This window comes from Thermobia domestica, chromosome 3 (assembly GCF_964235325.1).
Source record: "Thermobia domestica chromosome 3, izTheDome1.hap1.1, whole genome shotgun sequence".
Taxonomy (NCBI): domain Eukaryota; kingdom Metazoa; phylum Arthropoda; class Insecta; order Zygentoma; family Lepismatidae; genus Thermobia; species Thermobia domestica.
In genome coordinates this window covers 104,889,975-104,917,047 of record NC_137456.1, presented here as the reverse complement: position 1 = coordinate 104,917,047, position 27,073 = coordinate 104,889,975, and the positions used below count along the sequence as shown (strand labels likewise).

The 27,073-nt window shown below is 34.6% G+C and overlaps 1 protein-coding gene across 6 annotated transcripts in view; it reads left to right on the top strand.

The window, feature by feature from the left end:
* The window catches only part of LOC145680637 (LIM domain only protein 3-like), a 435,720-nt gene that overhangs the window by 377,062 nt on the left and 31,585 nt on the right, over window positions 1-27,073 (top strand). For 5 of the 6 annotated variants that reach the window (XM_081751334.1, XM_081751333.1, XM_081751332.1 and 2 more), the window contains one exon: window positions 24,497-24,647. In XM_081751334.1, coding sequence (XP_081607460.1) covers window positions 24,497-24,647 — 151 coding nt within the window. The remainder of the gene's footprint in view (window positions 1-24,496; window positions 24,648-27,073) is intronic. The other variant, XM_081751335.1, reaches the window with a different exon arrangement.

Here is a 27,073-nt window from a genome sequence, read left to right as displayed (position 1 = left end):
TCGGTCTATGTTAACTACTGTAGAGTGACATAACATTGGAATGTGCATGGAGAAACTTAATAACAAACGAGTGGAAGAACTGTTGTTAATGATACGTTGTACGGAGAATGAAACCGAGCTCATATATGTCGTTATACTTCAAGGTTCGGTTCAATTTTTTGTTACATTCAATATCATTTGGTGAGGTCACGTAAATATCACGGACGCTGAATAGAAACGTCAAACTTGAACAACACAAATTAATTATAAATCAAAATTAGCTTGACAGTATTTTTATAACACAGAAGTAATTATAAAGTTGTACTATATGTTATTATTGCAATTATTTTTAATAATTTTCCAAATAACATTGAGATTGCCATAACTAGTATAACAACAACAACTGATTGTGCTGTAACAAGCAAAAAAAAAAAAAAAAACACTTGTTGATTAATGAAAAACATCAACCTTGCCTTAATTACCCTCGTCCCTGTAGTTTCTTCTCGTTATTGGTATTTTCAATTCCAAATAACATAACCGTGAACAAGATTAATATCATGACAGACGTCAAAAGCTGCACGTAATATCTCAATTAATTACCACGGACGATTGAACATAATTACGTTCAAAACCATATATAGCACCAAAATTTGCGGTTGTTTCAGAAGAAAAATGTATATATGATATGGCTCGCCTAGTGTATGAGACGTGAGGTTTAATTTTGTTTGTTTAAAAAAATAGCATAAAAGAAAAAATTTGACTTGCAGTTACTAATCGTGTACAAGTGTCATGTCTTTGGAATTGTGGGAAGTAAATTACAGCATAAATAATATTACAATCTGTCAAATACGAACTTATATAATTTTCAGTTTTGTGATGTGGTTTTTACGAAACAGCACAAGTAAAATGATTGGTTAATTGCGCCATCTATCATTTTTTGTTCTATAATTTGTGATCATTTGTTTATTAACTTATTAACAGTGTTCCATAACACAGCCACAACAGTATTTTTTACACTGGAAATTCCATGAGTGAAACAGTTCAAGTGCTTTTTAAAGAAACACTGCCAGGAAAAATATAAAAGAACTATCATAATATTAACTTGGTTGAACTACGAATTATGGTAAAAAGAATAATAAATAGTGTATATAATAGTCTATGGATGAATTTAGAACATATATATGCTCCATATATGTGCTTGTCAGGTGAAACTTACTTGATTTGTATCTAGTATAATTGACTATGTTTGAAAGCTCTTTATATATATTTTTTATGTGAAACTTTGAAACTTGTGTATTTATGACGCGTTTTGCGATATCACTTAAAAAAGTACTTGTGGATATCTATGGATATTTCTGTTTAAGTAATTAGACCTAATAACGTAGCATTTTATGGTAGGGATACGTTGAGTAAAGATTGTGTGTTTCCATTATTTGAGGTTATAATATTATAAAGGAGATTGCCTTTAAAAGAATTACCAAAAGTATGAAACCTTTATGGTAGAGAGAATAGTAAAATTAGAGAGCAATTTTATTCAATATTATCCTTGAAAGTTTATCCCCTAGTGGATGAGAATCAGATGTTCAAAGGAAGAAGATTCATCTAGCGGGATGACATCATGGCAGACACGTAGCCAAGATTTCGCAATAGGGGGGGTCCGGACGAAATACTGTAGTTGTCACACCAGGGGCTCGATCATTTTAAACTATTTTACTGGCAACATATATTCTTTCGTTTAGCAGGATTTCGTAATTGGGGGTGGGGGGGGAGCTGACATGAAATATTGTGGTTACACACCAGCAGATCAATCAATCTAAACTATTTTACTGGCAACATACCTATATTGGTTTGTTAGGATAATAAAATGAGGATATGTTAGTAATTATTTTAATAAAAATCTATAAAGAAATCTTGAGTAAGAATACAAAAAAATGTTGAAAAAGATATAGTCTACCGAGGTCATTCGAACTCGGTTCTACTTGTCTTCTTTCTTCTTCTTTTTCTTATCTTCGTTTAATGCCGCCAAGGATAATAACGAAATCTCTTTCGGGAGTAAAGACATCCTATAAAATGGATTAGTGTTGCCGCGAAATTCAAAATGGCACATATTATTGTTGATTCTGGGCATTTCTTAAGTTCTACCTGAGAGTCTATCTTATCCAAATGGTTTGTCGATCGTCATTTGTAGTTCATAGGATTAGCATGGAGATAAATGCTCCATTACAATAATATTCATTTTTAACTTGACTCCTCCGTTTCTTCCACACAAAGCTCCTCATAAGAAAGAGTAACCAAACGCTTGCTGTAGCTTTCTATTTTTGACGATGATTCATCTTTTTCTCGTTTCTTTTTGTTTCATCCTTCCTTAAAATTTTTAATTTCTGGATCCGAAGGGGGGGTCCGGACCCCCCGGACCCACCCCTTGGCTACGTGCCTGATCATGGGTTCCTACAGGTGGATTTTAGGGAGCATGTGTGACGCCTATTTGACTTTTACTGGGGTCTTATTTTTTTATTGAAAATGGCTTATCCACAATAACATTTTTCAAAACCGAAAATGAATAAAATTTAGTGTATGAAAAAAAATTCTCCTTGGTTTTCCCACACCCATCTTCGATATACTTTACAGCATATTTTTTGGTTGGTGGTAGTGGTAGGAGAATAATATATTTGGGGATTGTACCCAAGTACTTGAGAGATGTTCACTATTGGATGACATAATTTCAAGGGAAGATTTCACGGTATCATTGTCGATAAGTCGTAGTGAATCCGCACAGAGTATAGAGATTTCTACGTAGATTTGGCACTCTGTAGAAAACAAGGCATTAGTGTATTTATTTTTAGCTGTGCCACTTAAGTGTTAAGGTAACAGTATCCTAACTAAATTGGGTTTGCAGAGAATATCCTTCTATGCTTAGATTCTAAATTCTGTTGCAGTAAAGTTTAGTTTTCCTTAAGCTATAAGACAATCGTATTCAGCTTAATTCTATGTGCTCGACACATTTTTCTGTTCTCATTCTCTGGTAAACGAAATGGCGAAGTAAAGGGAGCAATCAGGAGACCTGGTGTTAAATAATAGCACTAGCGGCATTCGAAAAAGAATATTAGTAACGTAGCCGATAATTTTATACGCATACTACATCGTGAATTCATTACAACGCGTATACTACCAACACTAACTTATTATTTCATTCTATCTCATGCCTTACCACTTTCCTTTGGTGTATTTTCCCTGTTACCTATCTGATCGTAAAAGTATGCATCTACCAGTGGCGCCGATATCTGAGCTGGTGTTTACGCTTCCTTATCAGATATCCAAACAAAGATCCAAGCAAAGATATCCAGATCCTTGGAGGCTTAATAAAACTTTGAAATGCTGGGGCATTCAGCCTTGTAGGATTGGCATTCTTATTTTCTTCGTTATGCACTTCGACAAGATGGAAATGACTGGTATAGACTGACTAATTAGTAATATTAGTTACCCTGCACAAAAATAAAATGCGTTTAATGAAATTTCATTAAATTAGTGCGTGAAATCTTTTGTTGCAAATACTTCTGCGAACATAAAGGAAAGTAAAAAACATAAGAAAAACTATGAAATGAGAAAATTTGGCCAATGGAAGTATTAACATGATCTTATACCTCAAGAAATTGAGTAGTGAAAGAAATTTTAAGAAAAAATCCATTAAACCGCCTCAGAGCCATCTGTTTCCATGAAATCGGCATGAATTGTATTTCACGGTATACACTAATATTATTTTAATTATGCATGCAAACGGTGACATTCAGTTACCGTTTCTTTTTAAATACAAATTTAAAATCTGGCATGGAAAGGATTTTACTACAATTTCCTGCTTATCCTCTAACTATTATTCGATTGTTGAAATGAAAGTAAATCTTTCAGTTTTATGTTCCATGGTTATGTCGTGTACGCTAAAGGAGACGGTGATAGTGAGAATTAACGAAATGGTGAAAACGGGAAAATCTCCTGTACACGGTGTTTGTCCACCACAAAACCCACTTGACGCGAGTTGAGATCGAATCAGGGATCCCACGTCCTAGAGACGAACGCTCTACCACTAAACCCGTGGCTCCAATATTCAATTATTAGAAAACATAATATAGACAGTTATATGCATGAAGTCACCATTTCTTCAAACTTCCTGCTAAAATATAGTTTAGAATGTTAACAACTATGTATATTAGTACATGATCAGGTTCGCCTGTATGGAAGAAAATGATAAAAGGTATACGAATTTAGTGAAACTTACGTTTGTTCGTCACATTAGGTTAGGTTAAGTTCGCGTGCTCAGCTTTTTAACTCCATATTCCTATAAATATAGGGTCTATATACACACAGCATTTTTGTTAGATTTCCTTCATGTAAGAAAAATATTATATGACATTACCATCAATGTCATGAGATGCTAACATTCTGCAACATTGTGCTAAAGTACAACATAGAAAATGTTCTTAATATAAGACATATTTCAATTGATAGATTTTGTTAAGTTAAACAAAATGATGAGAAAAATTGAGAAAACGTTTTTCTATAATCCTATAAACTAATGCTACACGATGACCGTGACAACAATTAAGATAAAACCAATGTTGAAATAGGACAGTTTACATTTTACACTAGCAAGATGATAGTACGCAGTATGATTGACGAGATACAGCATAAAATTATAACTATATATTAAATTTTGATATTTGATAAACTACAATGTTGTGCAAACATGAGGTAAAATTATTATTAGTCGATATATCAATCGAGTTAAATAAAATTACATACTTAAGTGTAAGTTCTCGTACTTACCTTTAGAGAAAATTGAGGAAAACAAACTTTTATGATCCTATTTTTTATTACTAATAATTATTTTTTTTACTTCTGCTGGAAACATTGTTTCTTTATTTATTTACGTATTATGTATACATATAATGCTATGCTAACGTAGTCGGTAGGGTGTATACCTGATAATTAGGAGGCAAAATATAATTTGATGTTATAAAACACAAGGAAGGGCTGTGAAGAATATGGGATGAAAATAAATGTTAGGAGGGCAAAAGCCATGGTGATTGGAACCAAGAAGTCAGTATGAAATATAGAAGTAGGAGGGAGAAAATAGAACATGTGACTAGTTTTCTATATCTGGATAGTGTTATTAGTGATGATATGAAGTGTGAACGTGAAATAAAATCTAGGATAGGAATGACGAAAGAAGCCTTTAGGAGAAAGAAAATACTATTTTGTGGGACGTTGAATAAAGAGTTGAGAAAAAGACTTATAAAATGCTTCGTGTGGAGTATTGTGCTGTATTGGTCGGAAACATGGACATTACGCAAAATTGATGGAAAACGACTGGAAGCTTTTGAAATGTGGGTGTCGAGAAGAATGGAAAGAATTTGGTGGGTCGAGTGAAAAATGAATGAGAGGATGTTACAAATGATAGGAGAGAAAAGAACAATTTTAGACATTATTAAGAAGAGGAAGAGAAGCTGGTTTGGACATTGGCTAACACGGGAGGGTCCCACAAGTTGTCACTAAAATCTGATTGCTACATGGCACATCTGATAGAGCATCATGAGAAATGGACATGAGCAAAATTTAAGGTGCTATGGACCAGAAGGATAGGAGCTACGGGGATTCAAAATTTGAATAACCAAAGAATTATATCATGGAATTATGTACGTTTAAAATAAATATCTTGAAAATCTTTAAAACAATCCAAACAAAAGTTGCACAATATAATGAAAATGAAATGCCCTATCGAAAGCCATAAACAATGTTGCCATAGGTGACGCAGTGTTGCCAACTCAGCATAAGACATTTTGTTATAAATAGCACAGATTGCCAACTCAGCATAAGACATTTTGTTATAAGTGTGCACAGTTTTAAAATGCACTATTGTTATTAAACATAACGGTGAAGTGTAGAGGTACAGTGTTGCACACTATTGGAGCTACCTGTGCTGAAAATGTATAATGGAGAAGACTAATATGTGGGAACAAAAGGTAATAAAAGAATGCATTAGAAAAAAGTGAGTATTTTGCATTATACTTCTGTAGTCCGATGAATAAGCAGACAACTCACGAAAACAAAATGATACACGCGAGGAAAGAAACATGTGTTTCCTAATTCTGTAAACTGGTTCTCCAGGTTATCTTATCAATATTTGGAAGAGTACTTTCTTCGTCTGTCTCTTTCGTCTTAAGTGATATATTCTTTTACTTCCTCTCCTATATACCATATGATTATGTTTGTACACTGTAATATTACCATATTTACATTGGAAATATAATTATTTTATTACTACGTCATTTCGTTTCTAGTCGGACTGGATAGTGATGTGGTCTAGAAGGCTATACAACCGACATATTAGGCAACGCGGTTTCAATCTCGCCTAGGACATGTTTTTGTTATACTTTTCACCTTACATTTCATTTTTATCTTTCTCTTTCATAGTGATTAGGATCCCACTTTGCACTCCCATATAGCTTCGAAGCTGACACAGACGTAAAAATGGCATCTCTCAATTTCGTTTTTCTAATGCATCAATATTTTGTGACACTCCTGACATTTTGCTATGTTATACTATCTGTTTTACGCATTTGAACTAAATTCATAGTATGAGACCCAAATTCCTTTATTATCATCTCTTGCCACATATATCAGATTTTCGATTGTACATTTTCAGCACACGTAATTCCAATAGTTTGCAACACTGTGCCACTAAACTTCACTGTTATGTTTAGTGATAATAGTGCATTTTAAATCTGTGCATACTTATATATGGTGCTATTTATAATAAAATAATTTTTGCTGCGTTGGCAACACTGTTTATGGTTTTTGATAGAACATTTCACTCTCATTATATTGTGCAACTTTTGTTTTGATTGTCTTATCGGTTTTTTTTAGATATTTATTTTAAACGTACATAATTCCATGATATAATTCTTTGGATATTCAAATTTTGAATCCCCGTAGTTCCTATCCTTCTGGTCCATAGCACCTTAAACTTTGCTCATTTTCATTTCTCATGATGCTCTATCAGATGTGCTATGTGGCAATCAGATTTTTAACGAAAACTTGTTTGACCCACCCGTGTAAGAAGAAACTTTGTCATGAGGGACGTGCTGAAGGGTATGGTGACAGGAAAGAGATGGAGAGGGCGAAGATGACTACAATTAATGGACGAATCGAAACAGAAAGAAGGGAGGGAGTAGAGGAAGATCGTGCAACATGGAAACTTCTCAGTTGCAGCAAGTGACCTGCCAATAATGACAGAATATCTACCTGTATGATGATCTGCCATCTCGTAGGGTGCATGAATGTTTTTCTTTCTCGTTCTACTTTCATTCTAATGCATCTTGGAGGTTTATCTTGCCTCTTTGAAGTGGGTAGTACCTGGTACAACCCGGAGAACCAAAGGAGCCGAAGAGAAATGCTGATTCACTTAGCGAAATCAAGAACGTGTGAAGCTTTTGCTTCCTCATAACAGGCCTTGGACTTTCCTAGCAGATAATATCTATTATTGTGTTCTCCTAGCCCTAACACACATACTTTTAAACTTTTAGGATTTATGGTATATATATGGTATACCATACGTGTGTCAGGGGCGGATCTAGGTCTGACTTCTGGGGAGGCGGTGGGTTGTCATACTGCTACTTTTAAGGGCTCCAAACTTTGGGATGGGTTTTATTTATATATATAAAATAAGAAAGTGTCCTCTTCGGGGGGGACGATCGCCCCGATCGCCCCCCTGGATTCGCCTCTGACGTGTGTATTGTTTTAAAATGCTCATTGAACATCTGTTACTGCTTAAAAATGTTTATTATTCAGTCGTACATGCATTGCGAAACAGGTCACATGTGCTTTGAAGAGGATCTCGTCAAGTTGGTAGGGATCATGGCGTCATCTGTTTGACCTTCAAGAGTACAAAGCAAAAGGCTTATTTTGTTTCTCGCAAATGCTATTCAAAAGGTTTTATGGGATCCAAGAACACATATATGAAGTCGACATGACCATCAGACAGAGTACATTTGTTATGCCTTCTTTCCTCCTTCTTCTTTTCCCTCCCTCTCTACAATTCCCTTATCATTGTTTACTTTGAAGGGCCGGTCCAGAGGGGTCTAAACTTTTAAAAAAGGGATTTTTTTTAAATCCCATTTTCCTCGAATTTTCCTTCCCAGGTATACGATACAGACATGCGAATGGTATCGTTTGGAAGGATGCTTTATTCTGAAGAGAATTAGGGTGTCTACTAACCAAAATCCTAAAATAAATAGTTATAATTTACTAGTTCCTTGACTGAAAGTCTAAAATTTCCTTAAAAATTCCAAAATCTCGAACTGGTTAACATTGACACAAATATTGATAGCAGGGACACACACACACACACACACACACACACTATTTGTAAGTTCTAACCGGTAACTACTAAAAAAAATAACTTTTTTTTTTGTTGGTCAAGCACATTTTCGTTTTTGTAATATAAAGTGGTATAGAAAGATCTATTTATAGCAAAACTGAGAGCTCTCCAGAATGTTAGCGTGACTAAGCATTCTCCAGAAAACAGTTTCCTGTTTGTTTTCTACAGTATTCAGGATAAACATTTTATTGAAACAGTGGAGGAAGAACATAGGAAGAGTGGTCAGGGAGGAGGGAGAAAAATTGCGTGCAAGAATTTCTAATTTAGCTCATTCACTTCCTCTTTGGGCAGAAATGATAACAAAAACAAAAGGAGAAAGAATAAAGAAAAAATCAGGGTATAAAGAATTCACTACGTTCTCTCCTGCGATTTCTTTTTGTCACGAGTATCATTTTCTATCTTTTTTTTAGAAAGAAAAAACAAACCACTAAATTGCACTATTACACTACTTACTTTTTAAAAAATCCCGGACGCTCACCAGCCTTTTGTTCAAAAAAGATACATAAATGAATAAAGTTTTAACTTTTCTGATTTATACCATCCATGACAAGTAAAATGTATTCAGAATATAATCATTATAAGTACGTAAAAGAGAAACGGAGCGTACACATATTATGCATATAATGTTGTATAATTTGAAACTTTCATGTACTATACATATATATAAGAAAAACTGCTTCCATATAAAATATAATACTCCATATTTCACTCTTATCATGTATTCTGCAAATATAACGCATAATTTGTTGAAATGCCAACCACTAAGGGAATTCATCCCCTTTCCGATGGTTTGTCATTAAGGAAACTCATAAAATATTTTTTTATATATATGCCAGATTATACTTTTTCTTTAGATAAAAAAAACAAATTTATTCATCATATGTGTCTTTGTAATACATGCATATTATAGGACTGTTGAGATAAGATAGCACATATTTTGATTTTAAAAATAAACTTATGCAGGTTCTTAGTTTTAGATTAGTTTTCTACTATTTTCAAATGCAACACAAATGTTAATATTGTAACTGCATTCAAAACCAGCGTTCTAACTTCAATACGTTAGCCGTACCTACAATTTTGTCGCATTTGACCATTTCTATAGGTATATAGTTTAAGTATCGTTTCTTCATTTTTCCTTTAGAGACTAACATTACCTATGTGCAAGGCTTCTTGCTTGGATTGAGCTCAGTTTCTTGTGGAAATGTATGAGCTTCAGGACTCATGTAATCTGTTTCCGCATATCTCAACAACTTTGATACTTTGATACTTGATTTTATGATTATCCCACAAAATCCTAGAAAAATCACTTAGAAAATCCCGTAGGTAGTTTTGTTTCCAGGTCTTAGGTGGACATCAGAATCTCCATGGGATGTCGAAGAAAAGTCTAGTTGCAAAAGAGGGTTTCCCGTGGACATTCTGATACCCCGCGAATAACGTCTGTTCTATGTGGTTATAGTACTTGCAAGCGAAAAATGAGTTGTGTCAATCAAACCTAAATTATTCAGAAATGTTATCGACTATTAGTTTTTTTAACGAACCTTGTACTATAGCAAATTCTAAGAAAATTGTTCAGAATATGTGCTTTGCTTACAAATTAACATTATATTGAAAATAAAGTTGGCTCTTGTAACAGCTCATGGTATGTTAATTTAAAGCATCGTTGATAAAATTAACTCCTTTATTCAATCTGATATATAGAGAAAAAGATTTTTCCCTCCATCTACATAATTTTCGCAAGGTCAAATCGATAATAACGGTATTATGTAAGTGCATATCAAGTATTTTGCACTGTAAATTGGACAGTAATTAATATTAATAATCACTATTTAGAAGCTGGAATTTAATGGCATTTCTCCGAATCGATACATTCCTACTCTGAACGAATTCCCATCCTTTTCCAGTGCATTTGACTTGTTCAATGTGATATTACCTAGGTACAATGTTTGAAGTCATCACAACTATCCCATGAATGCAGAAGTGGTCAAAATTTATTTAATTCCTTTTGCTATGCTGCTGTCTATCTATTCGTTATTTTTTTTATTATTTCTCTCAGTAGAGCTAGCAGATAGAACATACATTTCTCTTTATTGTACGGTACCCAAAGAGACGCTCATGAATGAAATTTTCTCAACCAACTGAGAAACTAACAGAATTTGAATTTGTGCTCGTATAGAACAAACGTTCCCTCGTTTCCTATCTGGAAAGCATATTAGCTTTCCACCACAAAGTTACAGGCAGACCGACCTAGGAGTTTAAAAACTAAAAAAAAACCAACGATCCCTACGGAATACATATAGGCCATATCAAATAACTAAAGTCATAAAGCGTTACTTTCTGGTTTTACCTATAACCGTTTACGTATCTTTCTAATCAAATTTCAGTGTTCTTGCAGGATTTGTTTGGGTTATTTGTATGTTTGTGTGTATTTGTGTATGTACACATCTAGTTCATACATGCTTTTTTCCCTCTCCCTTATGAATCGAACGCTATATGATGGAAACGTCAGTGTATATTTTTTCCCTCCCTAGTCTCTCTCTAACATTAATTGCAAAATGCGGTGTTCTAATAACAACAGCCTGGGGCACCATTGATCCCAATGAAAGATTACAACGCTTCATCTCGACTATTTACAGAACTTCTCTCGCATTCAACGAGCACCATACACATTTTACATCATAAAAATTATTTACTTCCATTATCTTCATGATGCAATAACATTATGACAGCTATTTTACACTAATTGATATATCTATCCTGCAGCTATGCAACGGCGGAAACAGATGTGCAGTGCGGGTAACCGGCAGCGCCAGGATATAACGACAGTAGTAAATTGATTCGGGTAGGAGAGAGACATACACGCACACACTGTTTCAACTGGAAGCTTTGTAACAATGAAAACTGGGCAAATGGTCTATTCTGAATAGTCCTTTACTATTGTTCTGGCATCTGTAATGTTATGTTTACTGGTTCCCGACGACAGGTGGTGGTAGTTGTCCTCATGTGTGACACCAAAATTACAGCTCTCATCTCACCATGTTGCAATAGCCCACAGTTGACGGCATTGTGTGACTGTAATCATGAGGGAGGGAAAATTTTGTTTGGTTACATAAGAGAAGGATAAGGGGTGGGTGGGTATGCAATGAAGAGAGAGGGGAGGTGGGGCCGATCCTCTAATTTTACATGATTTCAATTCATCGTATCGCACCCTATTAATCAACGAAGTGTGTGCTTGTGGTGTCACAAAATTGCTATCGTTCGAATTTAATTTTCATAGCTGGTTCTTCTAACAACCATGTCCTCTCTCTCTCTTGCCTAAACATCACATAACCTCCGCCCCTTTCTCCTCTCCCGTATACCTTCATACAAAGTTTACATCTATTGTTATTCCCACAAACAAGACCACCCTGTTGTATTGAACCAGTCATTTTGTCATTGGAAAAATGTATATGTGTATGAATGTATGTGTTGTATATTTCATACACACAACACACACTCTACCATTTTATATGTATATATATACATATATGAGGGGAAAAGCTATGGTGTTGATAATATATAGTGTTATCCCTCTTTTGAGTGTTCGACTTTGTTATATCCGGTTTTCATAGTATGTTGCTCATTCGTTGATGGTAAACAACAATGAAAATGCTATGCATACAGCTATTGATGCGAATTATTTGTAAATCCTCCTCCGTGAGAATGCAGACAACCAATACCGTTAACAGAGTGTGAGGGGGAGGAAGGGCGAATGTTTGTAAAAGTTATGTATGTGTACATATATGAGACAGGTGGGAAACAATATTAGATGGTAAATATAAGCAAACAACATATAATAGTAAACGGCAATAAAAATGGTACATTCTTCTCTATAGTTTATTATACGTATTCAGAAAAACATTGACAATATAACAATGTCATAGTGTGTTACATTGTTATACTGAAGCTTTCCTTTTTTTCCATTGTTAAAAGAGTGCACCTATGTGTGATTGCTACTGTAATGTACCAAACCTCTGCCTCCTCCTCTCTTCACCCCCTACCCTATCAACTAATACTGGATGTTGTATACACAGTGTCCCTATAGCAATATATCAGATAACTCCAATAAAATACAGGAAAAAGAAGGAATTTTTGCAAATGGTATGGGAAAAACATTCAGCTACTACTTTTAAACCCAGAGACTAATAAATTTTGAAGTTTGTAAAGGGTGTGTCGTTACTATAGATTGTTTATGTTCTAGCACCACTCTTTATTGTCCACTGAATATATTAACATTATAAAAATAGAAAACTATGTGCTGTGAACCATTATCCACCAGGAATATTTGTAAATGAAAATTGATTAAATCTCTTTACAAATTTTCTGAATAACATGATCGGGAAATGCTATTCTGGAAACAATATGAGTTTTTAAATAAACATTACAGTTAAAATTTGAAATATTTTGATATTAGCCTACGTATATGCCTAGATATACAGTAGACATTGCTACTATTATCTATTGCTGTCCAAGTCTGATACTATGGAGTAGCCAAAGGTAGCTCATATCCCTCGATCGTCTTCAGCTTCCCCTAAAATGTCAGTTGTTTCTTTAGATAAATTTATGTTTAAGAAATAAACACTCAAAAGTATAAGGTGAACTCAACCGCTCTCTCTCTCTCCAAGAAAATTCTCTCGAATCTCCTTGTCAATGTTCTGGCTATGGGCCTGCTTCTGGCGTAAGAAATGGAGCAATAAAGATAAGTGGAAGATGACTGCGTTTGTTGTATACAACATTTAGGACCTCATTCGAATCGTGCACGTGTGTAATCTAAAGGTTATTTCTTTAGGGCAGCCATGTGCAACAGCCGGGCCCCGGGCCAGTCTCGGCCCAGTGAACCATTTCATCCTGCCCACCTGACCCTTTATTGAAAATATACTTCTTACATAATCTTGTACTGAATTTAAAGTATTTCCTGAATATCTTATGTCCACTTTGGAAAATATCGTGTGCATGGGAACATCCAGTGTACCACAGAAAATTGAGATACTAGTTCAGAACATGAAGAACTAAATTCCCCACGAAAATGGTAAATAAATAGATTTTTTGCTTTTCATTAGTAAATAAAAATCAGTCACAGCTATCATTATAACAGTATTTGTGTTCCTGTGATAGTTTACTATGAACGAGTTTCTCTATTAAATATAGCCATTCGATTGTTATGAAAATATTACACATTGTCTCATACTGGCCCTTGACGCCAGTAAGTTCTCTGTGATTGGCCCACCCCCGTCCTAAGTTGCACATACCCGCTTTAGAGGATAGCTACTGGAAGCAGGGAGCTTTTGCGTATCGTTTGTACATGATGTAGTTGAAAGACATCAAATCAAATTCTACTTCCAATTCTACGGAACTGAGTACCACGTGCCATGTACACTTTTCCCTTCCGTTTCCTATAGTGCATCCATGCGCGTGGATATATTACGAACATTATTTTTAAGACGACCAGAAGCGGTGGGATGGATGCTACATATTTCTGTGTCACACTACTGCTAGTCATTTGTTACTGCTTTTAGCAACCCGGCGAAATGTAAATTTTAGTAATCGTTGCACGGTAAATTATCATATGACATAAGACACTCTAACTGCTATGTACATCTCTATTTCATTCTGGATGTGATGTTACTAGGAACTAAAATTCGGGGTTGAGCGAAAACAAAATTCTATATAGCTTACGGTTTCTTCAAATTTGCGCAGAAAAAGTTGTATTTATAGCAATAATAATTATGCCTTTATAAAGTTAATCTTCACCGAAGAATACAAATTCGCTTATAAAACATCGTTTCTTGAAGGTACTAAGGGTCGATTTAATCTAAAAGGCTGGATGATTATAATGATTTTACATTGATAACTGCCCTTAATCTGCACAAAGTAGTCGGTGTTCGGGGAAAAAAATTCTAAATAGATTACGGTCCTTTTCTTACAGTTGGCTTAAAATACATCTTACTTACAAGTACGATGTCAAACGAACGGTATGGATTAATATGTGGGAATGAGAAACAAACATCAGCTTTATATGTAAGATTATTGTAATGATAATTATTAAGCATAACAGTGATATTACCACAACGTCAAGCTACGTAATTACTAATTAGCCAGGTGTATTGCACATCTAATTACAAGTAGAATCTTAATAAAGTTCTTTTCCAACAAAACTAAAACTGTCAATTATTATTGGTAACAAAAGAGTACATTTTTTCGAAGTTCGTTTTTCTTTTCTATTTGCTGAGAAATTATAAATGAAATTTTACCCTCAGACATGTTTTATTTTGTACAGCTCTATGTGATATATTGATTGATAATATCTTATCTTTGGCCAATATTTTAGTTAAACATATATTAAAACTTAAGAGTTAATGTTAATTTTAGGTTAAAACTAATTATACTTTTTTCTCAAAAAAATACATATGAGGTTTTACACAGACACCCATAATTTTGTTAAGTTCTATAAGATCTATTGACATATATACGAATACTCAAAATAGTCCGAAACATAATGTTGAGCAAATTGCCGATATAGTTAGCGGTTTGTCCTGCTAGTGCCATTAGCCTCAATCTGTAAGCAGTGATGCTAGTTTGAGGAAAATTTCAGCAATCTTGGTGGAAAAAATTCCATTTTAGTAAAGAATAGCCTAGTTGACTTTCCAATGTTAAATATGGTAGTTGTGACACTAAAAGAAGCTTTCGCAAGGAGTTTCCAGTTTAATACAAAATGAATGTAATATGCTTAGTACATACGTACATTGAAAATGATGGTGAATTACACGTTTGTGGGACCCCAAAGTACCTAAATTATAAAAGACTGTCGTAAACAAAAACAAGCACGAAATGCAAAAGCAACAAAAAGTACCTGACAAAAGTAGGTACTGACAATATTATTCAGAATTGCTGAAGCTACCTTCCTCATCTGATCTGTCTTCGGAATTGTAGTTGACGGAATTATCTCCTTCTGGAAGTGTATTCTCGATTTCTAATACTTCTTGTATATCTTGGATTATCTTCCTGTGATTTGTATGTGGGGAACTTCGGAGACGTGCTATATATGCAACTAAGGTGTAGAGGAGTCGATTGATTAAGTCCGTATTTGTGTTCACTCTTGAATTTTTTCGCTTAAACCATTCTTTCTTGCTTCTTGGGCCTCTTCCAGAAATTGCCCTATAGGCAATACACATATCACAAGCATCTCTCTTCCTTGCAATGATATTTTACGCAGGCTCACAGGGATTGAGTACCAGGTGTACTTTTGGAGGTATAAGTCCATGGCGTCTTTAGCAAATCATTGAAGTTCGCCTAAATTGTTTTTTCTATCACAATTTATGCAATCGAGTATAGTGCTTAAACGCTTAATTATCTCAAGATTCACTCCAGTGATGTTTGCAGCCTTCTCGGGATTCTTTAAAAAAATATATAAATGTTGTCATTGCTTGTGTTGCCACTTTGTTGCTTAGGCATATCAACTAAAAGGCCTAGTTCCTTTCTTCTTCTACAGCTTCTCCTGAACTTCTTTCTTCTTCATGGTAATTTTGTTCTTATTTTCAGAATCCCTTTCTTGCCACGTTTTAATATCTAGCCGGTAAGATATATGGAGAATATACTCGAAGAGTCTAATTCAAGCATGAAGAGGTGATATACCGACCAAAAGGAATTCGGTTCGTACTTTTTTTTTTTTTTTTTTTTTGTGATCCCATTCAACTTATTCATTTCAGTGGGTTTTACTCCGCATAGATAACACGTTTGAGTGGAAGATGTGGGGACACATCATTACACATTTTTCCACCTATCATGCAGTAAACTAAATTTAGCTTTAGGATTACTTTGATTGATTGTTGAGACGGCGGATCACAATGCGTAAAAGATATGTGTTAAATTTTGTTTCTTGTTGAGAAAAACTGCATCTTAGACCATCGTTATCCTTCGCCAAGCTTTTAAGGATGCTGCTTTGAGAATGGCACAAGTCTACAAGTGGTTTTACTGCTTCAAAAATGGGGGTATGTCAACTGAAGACTTCCTGGACGGCCTGGCTGTGCTTTGACAGAAAGAAATGAAGAAAATATTGAAAGTGTTTGAAATGTTATTAAGCTAGGTCGCCGAGAGATCATTGATTAAATTTCTGAAGAACTGGGGTTGTCTTGCCGTACCTGCCAGCAAATTTTAATTTACAACTTGAAGATGAGACTAGTTTTCGTGAAATTTGTGCCTCACTTGCTGTCAGAGGAGCAGACACATTCGAATGAATGTTTGTCACAACTTGAAGACTGAACTGCACAATGATTCGAATTTTCTCCAACGGCTTATAACTGGAGATAACTCCTGGTGCTACAGGTAGATTCTGAATCAAAGCAAGTATCCAGCCAGTGGAAAAATCCAAATTCACCAAGTCCAAGAAAACACGTGAAGTTTGATCCAATGTGAAAACAATGTAGATATATTTTTAATGGAAATGGGATTATCTACAAGGAATTTGTTCCCAAGGACGAACAGTAAACCAGCAATTTGACTTGGATGTCTTGAGAAGATTGGGTGAAAGATGCGACGGTAATGTCCAAAATTGTGGAGAAGTGGAATGTAGTTAATGTGCCACGACAACGACTATGCCCACAATGGCATGTCAGTCATGTCAGTATATTTCTTGGCAAAGAACAATATGGTGTTTATGCCCCGTCCCCCGTATTCAACCGATTTAAGGCCTTGTGATCTATTTTGCTGACAAAGAATATGAAAGAAAAGCCTTGAATGAGTTCAAAGACATTACAGGAGAAAGCCTTGAATAGTACCAGCCCAGAAGAATTTCGAAATGTTTTGAACACTGAGAAAATTGCTGGGACAAGTGCATTAAAGTGCATGAATAATAACTTGAAGTTGACTGGTGTAATTTATATGCAGACATGCGTATCTAAATGTCCCTAAACAATGTATATGTAGGCAAAAATAAAACAAAGTGAGAAAACTCCTGACTTTTTAACTACTTCTCGTATATGTAAAATTTTTGTACATTTTTTCGTTAAACACTAATAATATTGTGAAAAACATTTAATATACGTTTGTAACAAGAAAATGTACATATTTGCAGTATTTACCTTAGGACTGAAATATTTATTATTTTCAGTGTTCAAATAAAACAAAAAAATTCAGTCTGAATTAAATTTTTAAAAACTTAGTTTTTCTAAAAAAAAAATGTTTAATCCGTTAAAACAAGTAACACCAGCAAAATTTGTTTCAAAAATCAAAGAACTCATTTTAAGAAAGAAAATAGTTTTGATAGTTTTTAATACTTTAAACATGTTACCTCTCGTTAAGAAAATGCTGCATGTATATCTCACAGCATACACAATTGTGTAGAAAGGCTAATCAAAATGGATTTACGTAGAGAAAAAGGAAAAAAATTAGGGCTTAAGAGAAGAAGACTTGAAAAGAATGGTGAAAAAAACGAGGGCATTAAGAGAAACAAAGTTGTGTTAAGTGATGACGTAAAGAATACTGAGTGCCGCGGGAGGTAGGTAGAGTAAGGTTTTGTGACACAACTTTATCCCACTAATGGAGAGATCACTTCTCTTAAGGAATACAAGGATCAAGTTAAAAGGTGTTGCCTTTTTTTCTTTCTTTGGATTTCTTTCTTTCTTTTTCTTTTCTTTGTACTTCTCTTATTTATTTTCTTTTATTTCCTCCGTACCTGACTCACACTTTTTTTTGGGGGGGGGGGGGGTTGGCGTGTTTGTGAACAGATGGAACTCCTTGCTTGGAAAGTTAAAAAAATGCTTCAAACGTATGCGTGGGTATAGCTGTTTGTCTTTTATACCATTCACATTCCGTATTTTGCAATTAAGTTCAGGCAAATAGTTAGCATGAGTGATTTTAATGTGTGTGATCCGGTAGAGTAAGTTTTGACTACTCTTACTGTCTTAAAATGAAATCAAATAGATTTAGGATTTAAATTTCTGGGCTTTCGGCATCTATAGCCATGTTAACCCGTCACGTTTTGAGGGATGACATACCTCGTTCAGCACGCTATTCAGGAAAAGGGAAGGAAGGAAGCGGTCTGGGACCTAAAAGTTAGATACCAACCCGGCATTTGCCTGGTGTCAATGACGAAAACCCAGGAAAACGTCATTCAGGATGCCTGGCCTAAAAAAACTTTTTCGACCGAGTGCTCCCACCGGGAATCGAACACTGGGCATGAAATCAAATAAAATTTCTAGTCTTACATCCGACAATTATACTTTGTAGGCTAAAGGAAATAGGGATGCGCACGAGATGAATTGAGACAGGATTTTTCTGACAAAATTCGAGTCGAGACACGACTCTTCCAATTGAAAAATATTTCGAGTCGAGACAACACTTTTACAGTACATTTTCGAGACGAGACAGCCACAAATCTTGTCTTGTGCACATCCCTAAAAGGAAAATGAATTGAAATGCGTCTCACGATTATGCCCGTTAGGCTCAAGGAGACGGATGATTAAGACAAGTGAACTATGATGAAGCATCGGTAGAATGAGGATGTGGGAGGAAAGGGAGTACCCGAGAAAACCTACCAAGATGATATTGTCCACCAAAAACTTGACCGGGGATCTAACCAAGGAGCTCATGCATGAGAGGTAAACTCTCTACCACTGAACGACTGTGCCCCCTGTAGGCTAAAGGAGAGACGGATAATTGATGAAAGAGAATGTTTATGAAAGAAATTGATGGGATAATCTCGAGAACACTCACAATCAGGATGTTGTCCACCACAAACTCACTTGGCCTGGAGACGAACGAGGGTCTCCTCACACTAGAAGTGAGTAATCTATCACTGACACACCATGACGCTCTTTTACTCTTTGGTTTCCCTTGGAATAATGTAGAAATTAATTAGTAACTGCTCTGCTGTAATTATAACATTACATTAAAACCGTTTCTTTACATACATGCGTGTTCAAGTAGCTAATAGGAATTAATGAATTTAGAAAGCAAACAAAGAACGTGTTCGCTCCAAATTCAAGTTTTACAGGTACCAAGTTTAAAACAATAGTATTCAAAAATATGTATGGTTGTTACTTCATGTTGTAACATAACGCCAAATACAGGTTTTTAATTATGAACGATACAAGATTTTTATATATATAAATGTTAGACTTTCTGACATTTACATTATTTTTCAGACAAGCCTCAAATATCTACATTTCATTTGCCGTTAACGATTTTCTACTTCTAAATATTTTTTCTAAAATCGTGAAAGTCTAAAGGAAAAGAAATCCTTTGTTAAATTTGCGTACATTCTGAGCCAGATTTGAGAAAAAATCATTAAATTTGCAGATACCCATGCTCAACTATGATCTAAATGAGTGATTTTCTGTTTAATAGCTCACACTAGTAATTCCAGTCAATATGCTACTAGTAAAGAAATAATAATGCTACATTTCAACTTTGAGTAACCATTGAGAATTATACTAATTATTGGAAAGCTGTTATTAAAGAAGCAAATAAAAAATATTTGTAAATTGCCTTTAAAATATCCTGGGTAGTTGTTTAACCAACCAGAGAGAAGCATTTATTGACACTTTCCGGGTTTGGGCAATCAATACAATCATTTGTCCTCTATCATGTGTCTTAGTAACAGCTGCGTACGGTGTCGATAGGAGAAAGTCATGCCTAATTCTATCACAGAAACGCTATAGGTATCTTACCTTGTCCAGTGGGGTAATGCAACGAAACATATTCATGATTTACTTAATAACGTATGTGATACTGCCGTACTTCCAACTATGATTCTGGGTTACTATTAATAGTGAAATATTTGAATGCAGTAATGATTAATATTTTATATTATTTTACATTAATATTTTATATTTCACTCTGTGATTGACTTTTTACCCTTGAGCAAGACCTATTTTCTTTTTTTTAGGGGAAAAAGCCACAACGACATTTTTTCTTGCACGAAAAAGCCACAAAATTTATCAATAGGTAATCACCACTAGAAGGTGTAACCATGAAACCTTAAATTTCATTAAATTTTTGTTGTTTATTTGTTGAAGTTTATTGTTTGTTTTCAGCGCTGAGGCTATATAATAAGTAAATCCACAGTTTAAGATGGAATGTGTTCAATGATCTCCCACCAGAAATCGAACTCGTGGCCACGTGCAACAAAGACTTCGTTGTTGAAAGCGTCAAGATTTTTTTCTGTTAAAATCAGTACCACTTACTCGAGTGTGAATTAAAAATTTGTGTGCTTTTTCTTTAATTTATTTCAGTGTTTGCTTAATGAAATTGTTTATACATATAGAACGAATAATATTTAGTTTATTCTCATATATTAACAAGTTGATATTTCAATGAATATTTTAACTTCAATCTCAGCCCGAGTAAGTCTCAGGGTACAGCATTATTACAAACGAAAGAGTTATTACGTATGAGTCTCTCAGGTGCCTTCTATGCGGGGTGATCCCTTTACTCTCAGTTAGGTAGAAAAACTTATCCAAGCTTGCACCTAAAAGAAAATATTATTTGCTTGACATCCAGGGATTAAATTGTTACGATCTTGTATGCTGAAATCTGTTGCGAGTTCTGTTATATTTCGGTACTTTGCTCACGAACATAGATGAATGGTTTGTGTCAAGGTCCGTTTACTTTTTTTTTTTTTCTGGAACAATACATGAAAGAGTACTAATGGATGAAGAACAAATAACAAACATTGAAGGAGTTTCACATAATCACTATAATAAGTTATGCAAATTCTCCACATTATGTTTCATTTTTTTAAGTGTAACTACAAGAGCATTTGTTTGAAGTAATAGTGTAGCAAATGGTCACAATAATACCAACAAATGTTGTATTTATTTTAAAACAGAATGTTTGAATATTTATTTGCCGTGTGTTTTACATACTTGCCCTTTTATTACTACTTGATATACATATACGCACAAAACCAACAGGAAACTGGAGGAGCGAAAGTGTTAAAGAAAGATACCAGTGTAGCATTATCCTCGTGGCACGGAAAAAATATCACTAAATAATCCCGTGCTTGGAATTTAATACCAGGAATTTCCTATTTTGAGGCAAGAACATTCACAGTTCATATGCTTTTCCAAAGAATGTTCTTGTTTTCTCTCGGCTTTCTATTCCTACAGTGTTTGTAGCATACAAAGTACTTAACTAATGGAAGATAGTATCATAATGCGGGTTATATAATATCACCTCTAACGAAACACAAATTATGTTACAATTTTTCTCATCACTATTTCTTATGTATATCCAAAATTTCAAAATTGGTAATTGTTTCAATATGAAATGAAATGTTAATTTTAGAACAAAAAGTAACAGCAAGAGCGTTTACGTTTATGATTGTAATTTTATTACATTAATATACATCATTATTAGCCATAGAGAAATAATTAAGAGCCAAAGATTGTTCCTTGTGGGGACAACTGACGTTGATTTAAGATGCCATGAAAAGTGTTCCCTATGTGTGCTTCCTTGTAACATTTCATCTGCACAACTCATTAATGGCAGTTCTCTAAAGCAAAACTTGCGAATCGAAAGCTTCACTAAAATCAATATACGGTAAAAGACAATTTGACTTTTATTATCTATTTTAGTTGCAATAAACTTGGTAATGATTCCCAAGTTGTTCTATTTGACATTCCTTTTTTAAAGAAATATTGTTGATACGTTAATAGAATTTTCCGGAATACCTATATGCTAAAGAAAGAAAGAAAGAAAAATAAACACACACTAATACAAGATAAGCTAGTGAGGAGTTCTTCGAAACATTAACATTGGTTAGTAATGCGACTCTTAAATAAAAGTTGATCCTATTACGGACAATACAAAATGTAGCAGAAAATTAACTAAAATATATAAATAAGTTTAGTCACTTCATGTGCTTAACCATGATGTTTTCTCGCCATATAAAATGCTTGTCATACAACGAATCACAGAAGTAATGACTTGACAAACTTAAAATATCAGTCAAGTACAAAATCGACAATTGTTTTGATATTGATATAACCACCCTTTTAACAAGGAACTAGGGTTATCCCTCTCCAAAGTAAAAAAATAGGGACACTTTTTGCTTTTTGCCATCTTTCGAAAGCAAAATATAGGGTCGCTTTATGCAGTATTCACGGAAGGAAGAAGGATTTTCCGATGTTTCTATTACCGTACTGATCTACATAATTATATAGGCCTAAAAATTAAGGTCACTATGTTTGTGACGTAATACCTTTTGAACCACGAGACCGATCTTGATCAAATTTTCAACATAAATGAGATTCAGGCCTGGGATGGCTTTTATCATTTCATTTTGATGGTGCAGCTCAGGAGAGGGGTAGGGAGAGATATTTAAAAAATGTCTAAAAATGAACGATATTAGTGTCGAATCCATAGTTTTCAAGTTGCTGAGATGAGCAGTGACCTTCTGATGTCATTTAAATCCAAGTTAAACCCCGCAACTTGAGGGGGGAAGACATATAAAAATGGTCAAAAATGACCGATATTCGTGCTCAATCCATAGTTTTCAGGGTCTCAGAGATGAGCAATGATACTTCCGATCTCGGTTAAATCGAAATACAACCCTGCAACTTGAAGGAGGGGGAGACATATAAAAATGATCGAATCGGTCCCAATACTTTAATATAATTCTTGTTGTAGCAAAAGTATCGTTTGTTGTTATTCCTTCAGCTGCTGCCATTACCAAGTCTACTGCTGTTGCTACTATATTTCTGGTTACTTGTTACGTCAATCTTCACAAATTACAAAATGAGCTTAGACTTTCTGTTACCAAACACACTGCTACCTTCTTGTCTCTATTGCAAGATTTCCTCTTATTTTGAAGAGTCTATATAACAAAGTGCAAACTAAGTTCCAATAATAATAATAATAATAATAATAATAATAATAATAATAATAATAATAATAATAATAATAATAATAATAATAATAATATCCAACTTCATCAATAAATACGAAAATTGGGCCGTTGGTACACTAGACATTACCAAGTTTGGACAAGGTATATTTCCTCCAAAACCAGGATAAGTAGCAACACTACGAGGGCGTAAATCCAAATTAATAAAATGTTTTCAATCAAGACTAGGGCTATAGTCGAGGGTACACGGCGGTACACACCGTATACCCTCTGCTTAATCTTAGTCATGAGAGTGTACCTTCTGCTTCAAAGTGTATAGTTTCGTTTATATTTATTTATTTAATCGGGGCATGACTCCAATGATAAAGTGACTATATCACAATTTTCCTCGTATATTCTTAGCAAATGTTAAAATATAGGAGTCATGAAAAAAATTTTCGGCTCGATTTTTTCTGTTCCTTCTCGGAGTGAGTTGGTTCCTTCTCCATACCTACATCAATTTATGTTATTAATGCTGTGATTTAGATAAGGAGTGCTATCAAGAAAATAGCATGAAATGCTTTTAGATTATAAAACACTAATGTATTCTTTATATTATTAATACATACGATTTACACTTGTTCATTAAAAAAGGCCTTCAATGTCTCTCATGACAATGATAGATGATCACAAATCAGCGTATACCCTCTGAAAATTTTAGGACTACAGCACTGACCAAGACTTTACCATGAAACGGGCTTGCTGCTAAACGAAACCACTGAGAAATAAGCTAAAGATTCATACTGCTTTACTAAGAACACATGACAGTAATGACTGGAGCTTGGTGTCCCTTTTCAACACTGAGAATGATACATGATGTTGGAGTCTAACGTTTAAGTTGGAGCCACCGTAATGCGTTCAAATTTCAAAATTCTCTCACCAGGAATCTAATACAGGTTTCCGTGGACCAGAAGTGCCCCATAGCTACTAGATCAGTAGAAGGGTTGCTACAGGACAAGATAATTTAGTGAATGTTTTATAAACTTTAAGAGAAATTGACATCTCCGTAACTTATCATATCTGCTTGTTAAATGTACTTAAAAAGAATATGTATAATTTATATTTCATACAATGATGTCGAACAAATACAATACAATACAATATTCTATTCCATGTTTTATGTTCAACTGCGTACTTACGTTCTTTTTTTTAATATCTTGTTTCAGGTTCTGCGTAGGAGATCGGTTCTATTTGTGCGAAAACAAGATCCTCTGCGAATACGACTACGAAGAAAGGATGGTGTTCGCAAATATGGCGTATAATCCTCCTAGTATTGCACACATCAAGCGACAGACCACACACTTGCCGGTAACATCAGTATTTACCTTTCCAATTTTCTTTTTGTTTGTTTATTTTTATGTTATTCTTTTAGTTATATGACGTTGATAATTTCCTTAATATTCTTGTTTCAACAGGTACAGTATTCAAGAAATACGAGTACCTCCTCTCTTCAAAATGACCTGTACTCTCATCCACAAGCGAAAGTAACCCAAAACCTTCAAAGAAATATAAATCTTTGTTAGCTGGTTAAGATTATTATTGTAAGTGAAAGTTATGTTATCCATTTCGTCTTACTTCTAAATTAATGTAAACAAATCTACGAGTAACTATAGTACATTGATTTGCTATTAAGTTGCTGATGCATATGACCTATTCAAAATAGCTAAAAAACATTAAATCTGTAGTACAGAAGTACTACCAGAAAAAAAACAATTTAACACTAAAATGGGAAAAAGATGACAAGATTGAAATTGCAAACTAATACTCCAATCAAATATGAGACAGGTCATAAGTCACCTGACAAAAATTCGTTTTGAAATGAATTATTTGTCAACTATGAAACTATGAAATACTTACAAGTTATATGTTGCATCATAACATTAAGTTAAATTACTTAAATCACGAGTTCAAAGTATCCTTAATCGTTTTCAGTACACAAATTACATATTTCAACTACAGAAGAACATATTATATCACCAATGTTGTTTGGATACACTAGTTAACAAAGGTTTTGTTACATAAAAGGAAATACCTGTTCTTAAAGAAACTTTTTGCGCTGAATTTGAATATGCACTCGGTTTTTCTCCATCACGTACGATTTTCCCGTAACAGAGGGATTTTCGGGAAAATCCGTCAAAAATTTCCCTTTTCGTTTATTTTACACCCCAAGATCTTGTCCCCTTGCATATACTAACATAGAAATTATACCTATGTATACTTTGATTCATATTTAACAAACCCTCCAAGTTTCGTAATAATCGCTTTATTCTTTCTAGAGAAATAAATATGTTTGTATGTATACTGTGTGTACTGTTTATTGCACCTTATAGTAATGCTTTCAGATCTCTTAAGTTGAAGTAAAACGTTTTGCTTTATTACCACAAACACATATATAAAATATAATACAATATAATTTACAAGTGTGACAATTTACAATAAACAATAATACAAATGTACCAAAAGGTCATGAAAAGACAATCAAAACTATCACAATATATGAAACTTCCATTGGGTTACAAAAACGTACACTACTTCCTTCTTTTGTAAGAAATGTTGCATTGTCTAACAAGACCCCAACAATAGTCCCCCATCATTGAAGGATCCCATCGTCCCTGGTACCTTTTCTCCATTGCCATTATATCTTGGTGGAATCTTTCCCCCTGTTCGTCGCTGAGAGCACCTAGGTTAGCAGGAAAGAAGCTGAGGTGGGAGTGCAAAAAGTGGATTTTTAAAGACATCCTACAACCCAACTTTTTGTATTTCTGTATCATGTCCTGTACGATTTCTGTGTAACTCTCAGCTTTGTTATTGCCCAGAAAGTTGCGCACAACACACTTAAATGCTGTCCAGGCAGCTAGCTCAGCACTGTTTAACTTGCTGTCAAAGCTATCATCAAGCATTAATTTCCTAATTTGGGGACCAATAAACACTCCCGCTGAAATCTTAGCATCACTCAGGTTAGGGAACTTATCTCGCAAATACTTGAAACCTTCACCAGATGTGTCCATGGCTTTGACAAAGTTTTTCATAAGTCCTAACTTGATATGAAGTGGCGGTAGTAATATCTTATTAGGATCTACCAAAGCAGCGTATTTGACGTTGCATTCTCCAGGTACGTAATTCACTCTAGGTTCCCATTCCTTCACTTCATAATGTTTGTCATCAGCTTGGCTATCCCATAAACATAAAAAACATTGGTACTTCGTGTAACCGCACTGCAGTCCTAATAAAATACCAACTACCTTGAGATCACAACATATTTGCCAACAATGGTCCTTGTAATTTATAAGATTTAGCAAAGTTGACATGGTGTCATAGGATTCCTTAATCTTCACTGAGTGCGCAAGTGGTATAGGTTTTTTTATTTCCATTATGTAAAAGGACAGCTTTAAGGCTGACCTTTGACGCGTCGATAAATAACCTCCATTCTTCTGGAACGTAAGGAATTCCTAGCTCCGCCATCAACACATTTATATCCGTACATACGCACACATTATCTTGCATTGAGAAATAGCTTGAAAATTGAACATGCCTTTTCCTGTACACTGATATGTTCGTTTCTGCATCCAATAAGTTCCACTGCTGGAGCCTTGATCCCAGAAGTTCCGCCTCTTGTTTTGTCAGGTGCAAATCACGGAATAGGTCATTAAGTTCACATTGCCGGATGAAATGTGGCTCGCGAACACAGTCAGGGATGAACGTTGGATCCTTGGATGTACATGTTGATGTCGATGGTTCATCAA